Source organism: Colias philodice, chromosome 30 (assembly GCF_061535455.1).
Source record: "Colias philodice isolate Cphi_HAF_F1 chromosome 30, ilColPhil1 Martin Lab GWU primary, whole genome shotgun sequence".
NCBI classification, from domain to species: domain Eukaryota; kingdom Metazoa; phylum Arthropoda; class Insecta; order Lepidoptera; family Pieridae; genus Colias; species Colias philodice.
Genome location: NC_143115.1, coordinates 380,650 through 397,129, shown reverse-complemented (window position 1 = coordinate 397,129; position 16,480 = coordinate 380,650). Strand labels below are relative to the sequence as shown.

The 16,480-nt window shown below is 32.2% G+C and overlaps 1 protein-coding gene across 4 annotated transcripts; it reads left to right on the top strand.

Annotated features, from left to right (window-relative positions):
- Positions 1–227: 227 nt before the first annotated feature.
- LOC149475327 (uncharacterized) lies at positions 228–15,248 on the top strand. 4 transcript variants are annotated; one of them, XR_016318064.1, is made up of 9 exons: positions 228–662; positions 5,901–6,036; positions 7,083–7,176; positions 7,334–8,126; positions 9,200–9,304; positions 9,785–9,847; positions 10,227–10,301; positions 11,003–11,077; positions 12,370–15,248. XR_016318064.1 is itself a non-coding variant. In XM_089713406.1 (9 exons), the coding sequence occupies exons 1-9, from the start codon at positions 452–454 to the stop codon at positions 12,391–12,393; spliced, it is 1,569 nt and encodes a 522-aa protein (XP_089569532.1). In that variant the 5' UTR covers positions 228–451; the 3' UTR covers positions 12,394–15,248. The 4 variants fall into 4 exon arrangements, 2 of the variants coding, with proteins under 2 accessions (XP_089569532.1, XP_089569531.1); XR_016318063.1 differs by having other exon boundaries at positions 10,984–11,077; XM_089713406.1 differs by having other exon boundaries at positions 228–650; positions 10,998–11,077.
- Positions 15,249–16,480: the final 1,232 nt, after the last annotated feature.

Sequence of the window (16,480 nt, the reverse complement as noted above, 5' to 3'; positions counted from 1 at the left end):
CTCAAGGCCCGCGATAGAAGCTATGCAATAGCTTAAAAACGAAATATTGATTGAATGCTATGGTAATTGAGAATAAATAATACTATTTACATACAAATTGATGCCGGTCGCGGTGGTAAAAAAAGGTTTGCGTCTATTCCATAATGTTGACTTAAATATGACTTAAATGATATCTGTTTGTTATTGAGTCTGTGAAAATTTTTATTCTGTAATCTATGAAAAAAGTCAGCCATTATTCTGAAAAAGTGGGGAAGGGAAAAAAGGTGAATACATGTCAAATATTTCAAGGCTGCAGTGTGATGATTCCGATTTTAATAAACGTGAAAACTTTTGCCACAAATTATATGTTTTGACGGCGCGCCGGACACCGAGTCCTTGTGTTTATTGTATGACAGCGTTCGGAAGAGGTTTATTTGCAAGGTTGTGCTAATCAAAACAAAGGTGTTTGGACATGGGTTATTATTGTACTGTACCACAATGTACATCGCTCGCCGGCAAAACGAAGAACGTGAAATTCCACCGTTTCCCTCGCGACACGATAATGGCAGACAAGTGGAATATAATATTGAAGCGTGGAAAGCCGTATACCAAATACTCGAAAGTATGCAGTTTGCATTTTACACAGGCCGATTATAACGTCACTGCAATGGGTAAGAATAAAGGTATTTGGGTTTTTCCTCGTCTGGTTAGTTTATTTTAATGTTTTTTTAATAAGTTTTCACTTGCACAGGAAGCGTGAGTCATGTGCAATCGCATTTTTTGTACAGCAAAATATTTGACATTGAATCGACGCTGTGCACAAGTTTATAATAAAAAATTCGCCCTTTAATTTTGTTCGATTGACTTTTATTAGTCTCCGCTTATTTTTTTCGTTTAAATAGATTCCAATTGGAATATGTAATTATTAATATTGTAAGAAACAAATTCACTTGTAGAGAAGAGTTTTATGTTGTTTATTTCGAAGTAATTTCTAGATATAAATGTAATTTTGCATGCAAAATGGTATATATTTGCCAGGGGATTTCCCATCTGAGTTATTGTACAGGAAAAGTTGATAATAACATTTTATAGTGATTATATTTTGTTAAAAGTCAACTTTAATGAAATAACTTTAGAACAATGATATTAAAGGTTGCCGCAATTAAGTAATTAAATCTTAATACTATTATAAAGGCGAAAGTTTGTAAGTATGGATGTATGGATGTTTGTTACTCTTTCACGTAAAAACTACTGAACCGATTACAATGAAATTTAGCACACATATAGAGGGTAACTTGGATTAACACATAGGATAGGTTTTATCCCGGAAATCCCACGGGAACAGGAACTATGCGGGTTTTCCTTTGAAAACGTGGAAATCTAGTTACTCTATAATTTTAATATAATTACAATGGCTTTTCCTGCATTTGTTCTATTTCATATGCAAAGTATAATGATGATCAGTTTAGTTGTTTGGTGTGATAGAACAACAAACAAATAAAAAACACAGTTACTAATAAGAAATTTAGAATCTAAAGTAAAACCTAGAATATAATGAACATCTTATTTATGAAGTAACTAGCTTTCTGCCTGCGGCTTTGCCCATTGTGTCTAAAACCTAATAAATAATACATATAAACCTTCCTCTTAAATCAAGAAAGAAAGAAAAACATTTAATCTCAATCACTCTTATCTATTAACAAAAAAACCGCATCAAAATCTGTTGCATAGGTTTCAAGATTTAAGCGTACATAGGGATATTGGGACAGAGAAAGCTTCTGTTTTTATTTTGAAGTGATATGTACATATTAAATAGATAGTGTAATAAAAATATTAAATCTAGATGGAATTACTCTATTATCTTCTTATATATAAAAATGAATCGCAAAATGTGTTGGTAAGCGCATATCTCGAGAACGGCTGAACCGATTTCGATAATTCTTTTTTTATTATATTCCTTGAGGTACGAGGATGGTTTTTATGTAGTGAAAACGTAAATATGTATCACGGGCGAAGCCGGGGCGGACCGCTAGTTCCAAATAAAAATAAACCAATAGCTATATAATAATAACAGTGAAAATTAGATTATGTCATTCTGTGTGCAATGCAGGAAAAACCACATTTAATAGGTCAGCTCTTTGTTTATGCAATTATATTCAATCTTTAGTGACTTCACTACATAGTATAAAACAAAGTCGCTTTCTCTGTCCCTATTTCCCTGTGTCCCTTTGTATGCTTAAATCTTTAAAACTTCGTAGTTAACGGATTTTAATGCGGTTTTTTTTAATAGATAGAGTGATTCAAGAGGAAGGTTTTAGTATATAATTTATTAGGTTTTAGACAAAGCGGGCGAAGCCGCGGGCGGTAAGCTAGTATAATAATGTTTTATGGTTATTTTCTATTATATGTTTGATGTTTAGGCCAAAGAGAAGGGTTAACAAGGCATTCTTATAAAATACTAGCTGCGCTCCGCGGTTTTACCCACGTGGCTCCGCTTCTGTTGGTCTTAGCGTGATGATATATAGCCTATAGCCTTCCTGGATAAATGGGCTATCCAACACGGAAAGAATTTTTCAAATCGGACCAGTAGTTCTTGAGATCAGCGCGTTCAAACAAACTGTTCAGCATTATAATATTATAGTATAGATAACATACCAAATGTCATGCAAATATAATTCTAATTATCTAATTACTGATATATACTATAAATGGGGCAGGATTAGTTTCCCATCTGATTTGTTTACAACTTATTTACAACTAGGATTCGCGCCTCGCTTCACTTGCTATGTAAACTTAACTAAATATACACTAAAACCTTCCTGTTGAATCACTATCTATTAAAAAAACTCCATCACAATTTGTTGCATAGTTTTAAAGATTTAAACATACATAGGAAAGAACACAGTGACTTTGTTTATACTATGGAGTGATATTAGTTTTTAAATCTCATGTGAGATTGAAAAATATTAAAAAATGCATCACATAATTTATGCACATTCCCTTTTTTATACTAACTAATATTATACAAAAAATAACTAAAATTTGATCTTTGCTTGTGTCTTTTAGAGATAATTTATTTTTTACCAATCTGTGTCTAAAAATGCTATTAGTTATTGAAACTCTTTTGATTTATTTTTAGTATTGTTAAGATATTTCAATCAATCTGATATTTATATGGAAAATTCTGAAATAGTTATCATTCTATAGATAGATATCTATCTATACTAATATTACAAAGCTGAAGAGTTTGTTTGTTTGAATGAGCTAATCTCAGGAACTACTGGTCCGATTTGAAAAATTCTTTCAGTGGCATTTGTCTAGGAAGGCTATAGGCTATATATCATTACGTTAAGACTAACAGGAGCAGAGCAATGCGGGTGAAACCGCGGGGCGCAGTTAATATAATACCTGTCATCTATTTCTGAAAAATTTTTTTACTAGCTTTGAGTTAAATGTCCCGAGTTAAATATTAAAATTTGTTCTATAGTAGTACTAAAAAGTGATGTCCCATGTCCCCAAGTGGGGTAAGGGGCAGATGCATTATACATCTGTTTTTCTGATCGATTTTCTTTAGAGACAAGTAGGCGATCAGCCTTCTGTATCCTGCCAGACCGAGACATTTTTTTTTTCTCTTTCTCCTCTGGGAATCGAACCCAGGACCCCTCGGTGTTACGCTCACGCGTCAATCACTGTACCAAGGTGGTGGTCAATAGTAGTACTAAGTAATGCAAATTTGATATTTTTCATATCCTGTTATAGTAACCTGTTAGTAGTTCAAATAACAAAAACAAAAACAAAAAAAAACTTGTTATTTCACCATAATATATACCACAACAACATGTTAAATGTAAGATCAAAATTTTGGATATTTCCACACAATATAAATAAAATCTTGTTGGTGCTAATTTTTGTGAAGTGACAAATATGACTCAAATTATACAATAGCTTTCCACCCGCGGCTTCGCCCGCGTTTTCAAGGAAAACCCGCATAGTTCCCGTTCCCGTGGGATTTCCGGGATAAACCCTATCCTATGTGTTAATCCAAGTTACCCTCTATATGTGTGCTAAATGTCATTGCAATATGTTCAGCAGTATTTGCGTGAAAGAGTAACAAACACACACATACACATCCTCACAAACTTTCGCATTTATAATATTAGTAGGATAGTTCATGGTAATTTCTTGTCTTCGCTAGAATAATAAAATATTTAAAACTTGTAGCATTTATTGAGGAAGGCTTGAGATAGGCTATACATATATTATCATCACGCTAAGACCAACAGGAGCGGAGCACCGCGGGTGAAACCGCGAAGCGCAGCTAGTATAGTGTAATAAAAAATGAATCGCCAAATGTCTTGCTAAGTGCAAAACTCGAGAATGGCTCAATTTCGTATTTTTTTTTAAATAATATTCCTTGAAGTACTAGAATGGTTCTTATGGAGAGAAAACGTAAACATGAACCACGGGCGAACCGCTTATTATTATTATTTATAATATTTGCATACCTTACGCAACATATTTAAAAACCTGACCTGCATTTGATAAGAAATCAATTGCATATAATAATATTACGTATTTGTCTTATGTATCACTAACCAATATATCTGATAAGCAGTTCGCATCATTGCGAGAAAGCTGATAGTGTTTATTTATATTTGAAATGTGCCCGGTTAGATAAGATAATTTAGGTGCTTTTTTTTTTGTTTCAATCATGTTTACATGTATTTTTTTCAAATTATTTTGTCCTAAGGTAGAATCGAAAAAACAATTCTATACAATTTACAAATTTTTTTATTATAAAAAAAAATTATAATAAAAATTATAATAATAAAACGCGATAATCTTAGAATCTAAGGGTCTGATTTTCATTTTAAAGCCTTCTTTTAGTCTTAAATAGCCCATTTACCGAGCAAGGCGATATATCATCACGCTAAGACCATTAGAAGCGCGGGGCATAGCTAGTCTTCTTCTCTTATATATAAAAATGAATCGCAAAATGTGTTGGTAAGCGCATAACTCGAGAACGGCTGAACTGATTTCGATAATTCTTTTTTTATTATATTCCTTGAAGTACGAGGATGGTTTTCATGTAGAGAAAACGTAAATATGTACCACGGGCGAAGCCGGGGCGGAACGCTAGTATTTAATAAATCAAGCTATTCCCGCATCTTTATTCGCGTGGGTGTAGATTAGACGTGGTTTTTCCCGCGTTTTGTTCATAGATGATGCAGTATGCACTAATTTGAAGGCCTTCAATAAATGGGTTATCCAAAGCTAGAATATTTTATTTGTATATCACAAAATTGTTTAGATGGACGCAATCAATCAAAACAAGCCTACCATAACATAAAGATTGCAACATTATATTTTAGTTTGCGAACATAGAATAAATATGCGAAAGTTGGTTTGTTTGTTACTCCCTCACGCAAAATCTGCTTAACCGATTTTCATGAATATTGGCACACACATAGATCGTAACATGGATGAACACATAAGTTAGGTAGGTTTTATCCCCAAAATCCCCCACGAACGGGAACTATGCGGGTTTTTTTAAAACACATGCGAAGCCGCGGCCGGAAATCTAGTTTATAATATTAGTAAGATTTCAATGCTTAATATCAAACTTGTAATATATATTACAAGATTTCCGCCCGCGGCTTCGCCCGCGTTTTCAGAGGAAAACCCGCATAGTTCCCGTTCCCGTGGGATTTCCGGGATAAAACCTATCCTATGTGTTATTCTTATGTATAAGCTATATTGTGGTAAAGTTTCATTCAAATCCATTCAGTAGTTTTTACGTGAAAGAGTAACAAACATCCATACATCCATACAAACTTTCGCCTTTATAATATTAGTAGGATATATAGAAAATTTTATATATGAAAATCTTTTATTGATATAAAGAAAATTTTTCTTTACAGGGCAATGGAAGACGTTAAGCAAAGACGCAGTACCAAGCCAGAACTTGCCCAAACTGAATCCAGACGGCACAGTCATGGTTATAAGGAAGAGTCGCACGGTCAAATACAAGGAGGCAAGGAAAGATGATAGTGTGTGGTGAGTTAACCGACTTGTCAAAAGGGGGGAATGCCACAGATAATAGTAAATTGTTATCAAACAATAATAAAACTGAACTAAACCTAGTGATCTTTTTTGCTTGTTACCCGTGATTGCCTGGAAGAGATCACTAATAAGTGATAAGGCCGCCATATAAGTTGTACTTTCTTTTTTGGTTAGGACTTAGGAGTCTTTTTTGTAAATTCCGGTACAGATGTATTAGTGTTAAGTTAATAATTGAATCGCCTTTAAATTGCTTCAAAGTGGACAAAATTTAAATGAGCTCACATGGGAGCTTTCAAATATAATAATAATAGTTTAAAAAACTAAAAAACACGCTTTTTATAGAAAACCGAACTAAAAAATAGAAAAATTTTATCAAATTAGTGTATTGTCATCGGTCCTCAATAAATCCACAAAGTTTGAACGAAATCTGGCCGTTTAAAGTGGGTCAAAATCGCGCCCAAAGAAGTCGGTTACAAACATACAGGTGAAGCTAATATAAAGCGTGTAAAAAGAGTCATAAAACTCGTAGACCACAGGCCCATGTTGAAAAAGTTTTGGGTCATTTGAACCACTATCTAGAACGATATAAGAGCATAAAATAATAAGATTCAGCACTATGCCGTCACTTGTAAGCTGCCCACCTGAGTGCAGATGAGAATTCGAAAGTACGGGTAGAGATTTTTTCCCCTTGTCTCCATTATTTTTGTACAGCTTTGCGGAATAATGGATTAAAAGCAGTATTGAAATAGTATGACACAGATGCCGTACAAAATCAAATGACCAAATTTACCCCGGCAATTGTCGGAAAATAAAAATAAATTCCGACTTTGTGGACCACCATTATGTCTATAATGTCTGTCTATCGGTTCAGTCAGACGAAATTTATGAATTGACAATCCCAAAAAATACAGTTTGATTTGTCCTACCTTATCTATTTTTTGTACTGATCTCATTTCAATTGTTTAGTTTATTTGTTAAATAATAATAATATTATAACTAGTTCTTTATTAAATTGATATATATTTTATAAATAATTTCAGTGAAAAAGAAAGATGGACGTCAATGATACACACGCAGACGCCGCTCGCTTTATGCCAGGAAAAAGCCAACGTTGTCGATTCGCAGAATTCCATTGTGAGTATCTATACTAATATTATAAATGCGAAAGTTTTTCATGTTTGTTTGTTTATTTGTCATGTCATAAAATCGATCACAAAAACGCGGGTTCAAATCCGCCTCGTTCTATGTTTATAATTATTGTTAAATAAAATAAAAAATCTTAAATTTTCAGCTGGCCTGCCGTCTACAAGGCCTTAACGCAATAGTGGAAAACATAGCCCAACCACCGTCCAATATAGAAAAACCCAAAAAACAAGATGCAATCATGCAAACAGACCCCCTAACAGACGACGAAAACCCCATCAATTTCGATACAGACAAATTCGAGGTGTACCCGAACGAATACATGAAAAACAACAAAGATTACATGCCGCAAACGAACGAGGAATACAACAAAGAGGCGGAAAAATACGCTTTGGAACGGAAAAACTTCGATAAAATGGAATTCCAAAAGAATATCGAATATCAAAAGAATGTGGAATACGAAAAAACGGAGAGGATGGAAATGCAAAAAAATTTGGAAATCCAGAAAAATTTGGAATACCATAAGAATTTGGAATACCAGAAGCAGGATAGAATGGAAATTCCGAACAATTTGGAATACCAAAAGCCGGAAAAGATGGAATACAAATGCGTAGAATACCAAAAGACAGAGAACGTACAATACGAGAAAGATACATTTCAAAAGAGTAATTCCTATGACAAAACGCTGGAACTAAATAAGGATGGAATGCAAAAAAACATCGGAATGAAAGGGATGGAATTCCAGAAAGTCGAATACGATTATTATTATCAGGATAGCGTAGAATTGTTGAGGAATCAACAACAGAATCTGCAATTGTTGCAAGATCAACACAGGGCTAATGAAAATCAAAATTTCTTTGACGAAAATCATATAAAGAGAGAGATTGATTTTCCAAATGAGGACGAGAAATTTGTGTTTGAACGGAGTAAAGAGACGGGTGGTAAGTTATTTAACTATAACTATAATTAATAAATATTTCAGGGCAGTTTTCACACACGGCACGATCTGATCACATATTAAGCTTTCGCTTGTGTTATGGAAACCAGATGGCTGATAAACATACACGTACAATGTACATATATAATTTTAAATAAATACTTATATAGATAACTAGCGGTCCGCCCCGGCTTCGCCCGTAGTACATATTTACGTTTTCTCTACATAAGAACCATCCTCGTACTTCAAGGAATATAATAAAAAAAGAATTATCGAAATCGGTTCAGCCGTTCTCGAGTTATGCGCTTACCAACACATTTTGCGATTCATTTTTATATATAAGAGTTTTCTCTACATAAGAACCATCCTCGTACTTCAAGGAATATAATAAAAAAAGAATTATCGAAATGGGTTCAGCCGTTCTCGAGTTATGCGCTTACCAACACATTTTGCGATTCATTTTTATATATAAGATTAATACCCAGACACAGAGCAAACATCTACGTTCATCACACAAATATTTGCCCCGGGTGGGAATCGAGCCCACGACCAGTGGCTTGGAAGGCAGGGCCACTACCAACCAAGCCAACCGGCCAGTCAAGTCACTATAAAACTAAATACTAATAAATTACTACATTTTATTAATAAAAATATACTACTAGCTTGATCCCGCGTCTTCGCCTGATTTAGCAAAAACCAAATCAGTACATAGTATAAAAAAATGTTATCCGATGCGTCTGTCTGTCTGTCCGCGATAAAATCAAGAACTACTGGATCGATTTGCGTTCTGTTTTCAGCAATGGATAGAGTGGTTCTCGAGGAAGATTTTAGTATATAATTAGCTTTCCACCCGCGGATTCGCCCGCATTATATAAAACCTAATAAATTATAATTTATATAAAAACTTACTCTATGTAAAAAAAACCATCAAATCTGTTGCGTCGTTATTTTTGTAGTCACAAAAAGATTAAAAAAATAATATTTCGTGATGTTTGTAAACAATGTATTAGTTTTACCACTTGCACACACCACCATACACTACAAACGGCTGTACCAATTCCGATGAAACTCTTACAGGTCAAACGCTATACGACGAACAGAGGAGGCTCATGGAACAACAGAGACTCGTCGACGATATGTCGCAAACTGTGAAACAAGAGCCGGACGTTGTTAATAATAATGGTGAGTGTTTTTTAAAGATTTTTTGTGAAAAAAAATTTTTTTTTTGGGATTTTTGTGTGATTTTTTGGGATTTTTTGGGATTTTTTTTAGCTAAAGTGAATGGATAATTGGTAAAATAAGTATTTTTTGCTATAATTGTTAAAAATGACATATTATTTTAATTGAATTATGATGGGTTTGAGTCCCATTTTTGTGTACATGTTTTGATTTTTTGTTATTTTTTTTTTGTTTTTATAATGTGTATGTAGTACGAAATAGTTTTACATTTACGCAAGTTTGAACTGTATGGATGAGTGGTGAAATAAGTATTTTTTGTTATACATAATTGTTAAAAAATACTTTTTTTTAGTGTTATAACTAGGTCTATAGAGTCTTGCTTAAAAGAAGGGCATTTTTGGCAATTGTTAATTTTCGATATTTTTGTCGCATTTTTTTCAGCATTCAAATACTTAAATAACTTTATAATAATTATATTTTCAGGTCACGAAATGATGCATTCGCAGAATAGTCCATATTTCACGGGCGAACAAAATAATGTCAATGGTAAGTTTTTTCTTTAAAAATGTTAAAAATTCCTTGAAAAATGATAATAAAATGCATTTTACATACTTATAAAGATTCAAATTCAAACATTTATTTATTAAATTCTCGTTTAGAAGCGCTTTTGAATTGTCAAAAAATAGAAAAAAATATAATTTACCACGTGAATCTTGTTTATGCGCGATGAGAGTAAAATTATTTATTTAATTATTCATGGTCGCGTCATGGCAATACCGTCACGTCATGGAGTGTGGCGACGATTTTGGTATCTGAATGTTGAGTTAGCAGTTTCACTTCTGACACGTGTGCTTGGCACACACGCTATTTTTACTATTTAAATAATGTTAATTTGTATACACATATTGTTATTTATTTACTAAAGATGGCGCATACGGCAGACCCGGTCCCGAGCTGCTGATAGCCAAACAAAACGCGCTAGCCGCGCACACACAGCTGTGTGAGTATACAAATTTAATAAAAAAAACACAAATAAATAAATAAATTATTTTTTATATTTAGTTTTAAAGCAAATCAAATTAATAAATGAGAATTTTTTTTTAAGAATAGAAATTCGATTTATTTTATATTCTTTAAAAATATCTTTAAAGATATTTTTACTAAAACTTAAACGGATTTTAAACATGGTTTTATTCATTATTACCTGTGTCCAACGAAAAAGAAAATGGCCTTTATCCTATTCGTTATGCTCCGCGGTTTCACCCGCATTGCTCCGCTCCTGTTGGTCTTAGCGTGATGATATATAGCCTATAGCCTTCCTCGATAAATGGGCTATCTAACACCGAAAGAATTTTTCAAATAGGAAATGTAGTTTATGAGATTAGCGCGTTCAAACTAAACCACGCATCCTATTTGAAAAATTCTTTCACTGTTAGATGGCCCATTTATCGAGTAAGGCTATAGGCTATATATCATCACGCTAAGACCAACAGGAGCGGAGCAATGCGGGTAAAACCGCACAGCAGAGCTAGTATATAGTATTGTATTAATATAGATTCGTATAGATAAGATAGAGTCGATCCGTCCGTATTACAGCTAAATATTTTTTGTATAGCATTTTTATGTATGTTTGCACGTAACACACAACACACCGAACGGCTATGCCAAAAATCATGTAATAGATGATTATTTTCAGGGCAGAACACAATGAAGAGGCCATTTTTCTACAGTGACACCAACCACTACCCGGTGCCGCATTCGTTACATAGATATGAGGTGAGTGTACTCAAGTCTAACTCAAACTCACACTCAACATTAAACTCACACTCACACTCAACATTAAACTCAAACTCACACTCAACATTAAACTCACACTCACACTCAACATTAAACTCACACTCACACTCAACATTAAACTCACTCAGTTTCAAATTGCAATAAACTGCACGTTAAATAGACATGAAGTGAGTAATAAATCTAACTCAAACTCACACTGAACACAACAATTCTTTTTAAAAGTTATATCTTTAGAATGTTACTATAAAGTTATAAGAAACATACACATTCTTATAAGTGATTTTTTTAACTGACTTAGTTAATGTCAATAAAATAGATACATTCCATTTAAAACTTCAGTTTATACATTAACTAACTTAAAATTTCACAACTAGACTTACAATCGCCTATTAAAAGGTCTCAAAAATGTCCGAGCGGCGTTGTATAAAACATTCATTGAAATTAACACCTTATTTCGTGGCAGTAATGTTCAAAGTGTATTGTATCCATAGAAATCTAAATAACAAGGCAATAGAAGTGGTAAGCGCGCGTGACATTGTCGCCGCTCAGGAGGTTACCATGCCACATGACCATGACCATTCTTATTATCACGTTTAACACAAATTTCAACCTTATTTCTATGAGTTTATGTTCAAAGTTATATCTATTGAAAATTGACAACCTCTGTTGTAGAAAAGCCGAATTTTTGCGTATTGGAGCAAAAATAAACAAAACGTCTCATATGCTTAGGGATGTTATTCTAAAATAAACCGTAAATTCGTGCGTTAGGATACATATTAAAAAGCTTAATTTAATATTTAAGTTAGTTTTCACTAAAATCAAGCTGTCCAATAAAAGGCATTATAGTTTACTTGTGTGTACTGTTTAGCTATCGGTTTAAATGTGTTGATTTTGGCGACAGCGGTTTTCATACGAATTATGACATTATAGCTCTTCTATGTGTCTTGTTATTTAGATTTCTATGATTGTATCGCTCATTAGTAAACTCTGCCTTATACACGCGTAGGCAGAATTTTGATGAGGACATTTTTTGAGCGTGATTGTGAGTCTAGTTTATTTATTGAATAAAATAGAAAAGATATTTTTGAAGTGAAACTTCTTTAAGCGCGTTTAGAGTAAAATTTCAAGGTCGCGTCGTAGCAATACCGTTACGTCATGGAGTAAAGTGACAATTTTGGTATCTTTGAATCTTGCCAAAGAAGTTTCACTTCTGACACGTGTGCTCGGCACACACGCTCTTTTAATGTTTTTAAATGTTGTTTTTTTTCCAGGATATAACAAGAATCCTCCAATGAGAGTCATTCCGTTATGAATATATTAGATGTAACATATTATTAGGGCGGTTGAATTATTTTTTTTAACCGGTTTAAATCATGTTTTTTATACGCTTTTCGATTTAGATTTTCGAATCATGATTATGAAAAACAAATATATTTAATTTTTTACTTTTGAAATTAAACGGTTTTCAAAGGTGGTTGATTTAAAGAAATCGCGCTTTAAAATACGTCAATTAAAGTACATAAAGTATGTGTGTTTGTTGTTTTTTTTTTAATACAGTTGAACAAAAATATTGTTCTATTTTTTACAGAATACGAATATACGAATAGCGTATCTATTTATTTTCTGCAAGAAAAATAATCGGGATATTTGTCTTTTTTTATATTTTCAATAAATATGCAACCGAGTTGTGTGTAAAAATTAATATTTTTTTGCAATTTTAAACAAAAAATCGGTAAAAACATATTTAATCAACCGCCCTAGTATCAATTAACAATATATTATATTATCTCTCGCAATGACAAATCTCTACGGTAGTTTTTATTTCGTGTGATATATTATACGTTGGATAGATTGTAAATATATTTGGGATCAATTTGTATGTTCGGCCGCGGCCGGAAATGATGGACCGGTAGTGATGCGATTTTGAAATTCGAAATTCCTATTTTTTGTCGTCTATCGAGGGCCTATAATAATTTGACTATAGAAATAAATAAAACTTAAAATATATGTCGTATCTTTCTGGCCGCGACCATAACTTAAAAATCATGAATATAGTTTTTTTTTATTTATATTATTTTCTATTTCGCTATGTTATGTATATTAAAAAATTATTTAGAATCATGCTATCTCGCTCTAACATATGAAAATCACCGTTACAGAAAGGGACAACATAATTTTAGTCACTAGGTAAGTTATTTTGGCAACTATTAAAAGTATTTAAGAAAAATTTGGAGGTAAATTTATTTGCGTAAAATTAAGGGTTTTTATTTACTTATGTAAAAGTGAACGTATTTGATGTCCCACTCTAACAAATCGATTTTTTATGTGTAAGAGTGAGACGGCATGATTCCTCACACACCTATTCATACAGACGAGATATAATTTTATTGAATGTATATTTTTTAATTTTTATTTATATTGGCATAATAATATATGGACGAACTGGATAAACTATATTTTTCAAGAGTTTTGTGTTTTCATTTGTGTGTGTAAAATAAATAATTATAATCATTGAACAATGCAACAGTCATATTTCTGATTCAGCAATTTAATAGAGTTCATATTTTATGTATGCAACTCTTTTATCATTCAGTCCATTTATTATTATGCCAAAAAACAACGGGGCAATATTTTGGCGGCAATTTGACATTGACAGCTGTCAGTGTCAAGAGAATAAATATTATATCGTGCACAGATTAAAAGTTATTCGTTTACGAGCATTGTAATAGTATATTATATTTTTGTTTTTCTTTTTGTTTGTTAATCTTGAATTATTTTATCGTTTAAGTATAGTTACCATTATTAATAGATATAAGGTATATGTAACATCATTTTTGGGACAGCATTATTAATGACGTTATTTTCGACAGTATAGAAGTTATAAAAATCTATAACGTAAGATATTTTTGAAGTGAAATTTCTTTAGGCGCATTGAGAGTAAAATTTCAAGGTCGCGTCATGGCATTACCGTCACGTCATGGAGTAAGATGGTTTTGGTATCTTTGAATCTTGAATAAGTTTCACTTCTGACACGTGTGCTCGGCATACTTACTCTTTTTTTAAAGGTTATTTTTCCTATCTCTGATTGAGTGTACATTGAATAGTGCTGTGCCAATGATGATGTGACTTGTAAATCGGAAGGTTTAGTGCGGAGCTAGTGGTGGTGATATTTTATCGAATTTACGTGAAAATCGTAATAATATAATGTAAAAAAATAATAGATTTAAGTAATTTTTACGTTGTCACAAGTGAAGTCAAAATTTTGTATAGAAATCTTGCCAAAGTTTAGCTGCGTTAAAAATTATCGGATTTTGTTTTTTGTTCTATTTATGTATATGCAATTTTTATGGCGCTATCTATTTTCAATTTTTTATATTATTTATGACATTATTTAAGTGGAACATTTTTTTTTATACAGCGTGTCCCACTATTGGTATACTTAACGCGAAGGGCCTTGTAGTTTTGCATACACTGATCGCGTAAAAGATTAAACAACAAAATTACGTCAAAAAATTTTTTGCAAAATTTTTCCTGAAAATCCATGTTTTCTTCTCTAGCTTCGTGTAGCCGGCATATACCGCTTCTCTAATGTGAGCATTTTGTCTTTGAAAATATAATCTTGAACGATAGCTCACGTGCTGGTGGCAAAGTTGGGCGGGTTGCTTGTTATGGGTGTACACATAGAGTTTTAAGAATTCATATATTTGAAAAAAAAAGTGTCTGTTTATGTTTTATTTTATAAGTATTTTTTCAGTACTCAGCGTATGCAAAACTATAACCTCCTTTGAGCTTAGTATACCAACAGTGGAACACCCTGTATAATTTAATATGCATCTTGCCATCTAAACATATTATTTGTAAAGAAAATATTTCAATACATACTATTATTTTCTACTCAAATACTACAATATCGATTAAAAAAAAGCAAAAAGTAGATTTTTCGCGATTTGCAAGGTACGTTAAAACTTCATACCAACTTTCATCATTATTAAATTATTACTATAACGATTACGACTCTCAATATACATTCTTGTGACGAACAGACAGACAAGAAATCGCAGTAAAATACATAAAAAAATACAAGAAAAAAGATAGCCGCCATATTTATCTGGTGCTGTTATGTTGTTTTCCGAATTATTTCGCATTTTTTTAATAAAAAATAAATCATTTAATAATAATATAAATATATAAGTACAATGTGCGCACATCGTAGAACTATCGCTAGCTTTTATTTTTCGTAAAAACATACCATAGACTAGAGAAATGGCGGGAAAGTGGATTTTTTTTTAATTTCTGTTTCGGATACACGGTTTTTATTGTTCTGTTTGATGTAAACAATAATAAAGGGACTGTTTTTTTTTTGCTTTTGAGTTTTGTCTCGCGTGATAATGATGATTTTTTTAATAAATACGATTTTGACTACTTAAATTATAATAAAAAAATTAGTTTTTTTCAAGAAAATTGGATTAAATTAGATCGTGTATCCATTTATATGGGAATACATAGAATTAAATATATATGCTACATACAGACCAAAGCTGTGAAAAAAGAAAGATAATTGATAAACGAATTTTACTCTATGACTTATTTTTCCAAAAGATTTTTGTTTGTGGTTCGGTTTTTTTCAAACTTATAGAGTAAAATTTGGTACACGGGTTGTATGTGAAATTTTGTTAAGAAATAACAGTCGGAAATCACTGTGATTTTTGCAATAATAGCTGTTATTTGTAACAGTTATAACGGTGACTGGAAATAACGGTGAAAAGTAACAGAAGTACAAAAATGAATGGTGGGTTATAGTCCGGAATATTTTTGAAAGTATTTTTGTAATACTGTTTTTTTTAATTAACAATTATTTCACATGGAGCCGTAATTATTAGATTTAAGATAAATAATGACGTTGCGCGGTAGATACATTTTTGTTTATATATTTTTTACAACAGTGGCCATTTAAATAAAATAATAAGTGAAGAAATTTGTTTTATTCACATACATAATATTATATGCAATATGAATTAAAATGATATTATTAATTATTTTCAATACCATAATCATCAGAGTGCATAATCTTTTATTCTCATTCTGTTTTTCTTTAAATCGATTGAAAATATATGAAAAACATGATTCAAAAATGTATTTTTTAAGATATAATTTTATTGTCGAGCCAATTTAATAGGCAACATTTGACGTCTATCAATTTTATCTTCATAGGGCTCGGAGCAATTAACAAGCCTGGAGAAGTAACAATTAATTGAACGTTTCTTATATAGTGGCTCTCTTTTATTCAATGCCCTAATTAATGCGATAGAAAGAGACAACACACTGTTATCGGCTTGGCATTCAAATCCACATGTAGCCACTTTTTGTTCTAAAAAGGTAGTG

Excerpts from the sequence above, each read along its gene's own strand:
- LOC149475327 (XM_089713405.1), top strand. The coding sequence starts at position 452 with ATGGGTTATTATTGTACTGTACCACAATGTACATCGCTCGCCGGCAAA. Across the intron at positions 6,037-7,082 it reads AGGAAAGATGATAGTGTGTG|TGAAAAAGAAAGATGGACGT; the intron begins GTGAGTTAACCG and ends AAATAATTTCAG. Across the intron at positions 8,127-9,199 it reads ACGGAGTAAAGAGACGGGTG|GTCAAACGCTATACGACGAA; the intron begins GTAAGTTATTTA and ends AAACTCTTACAG.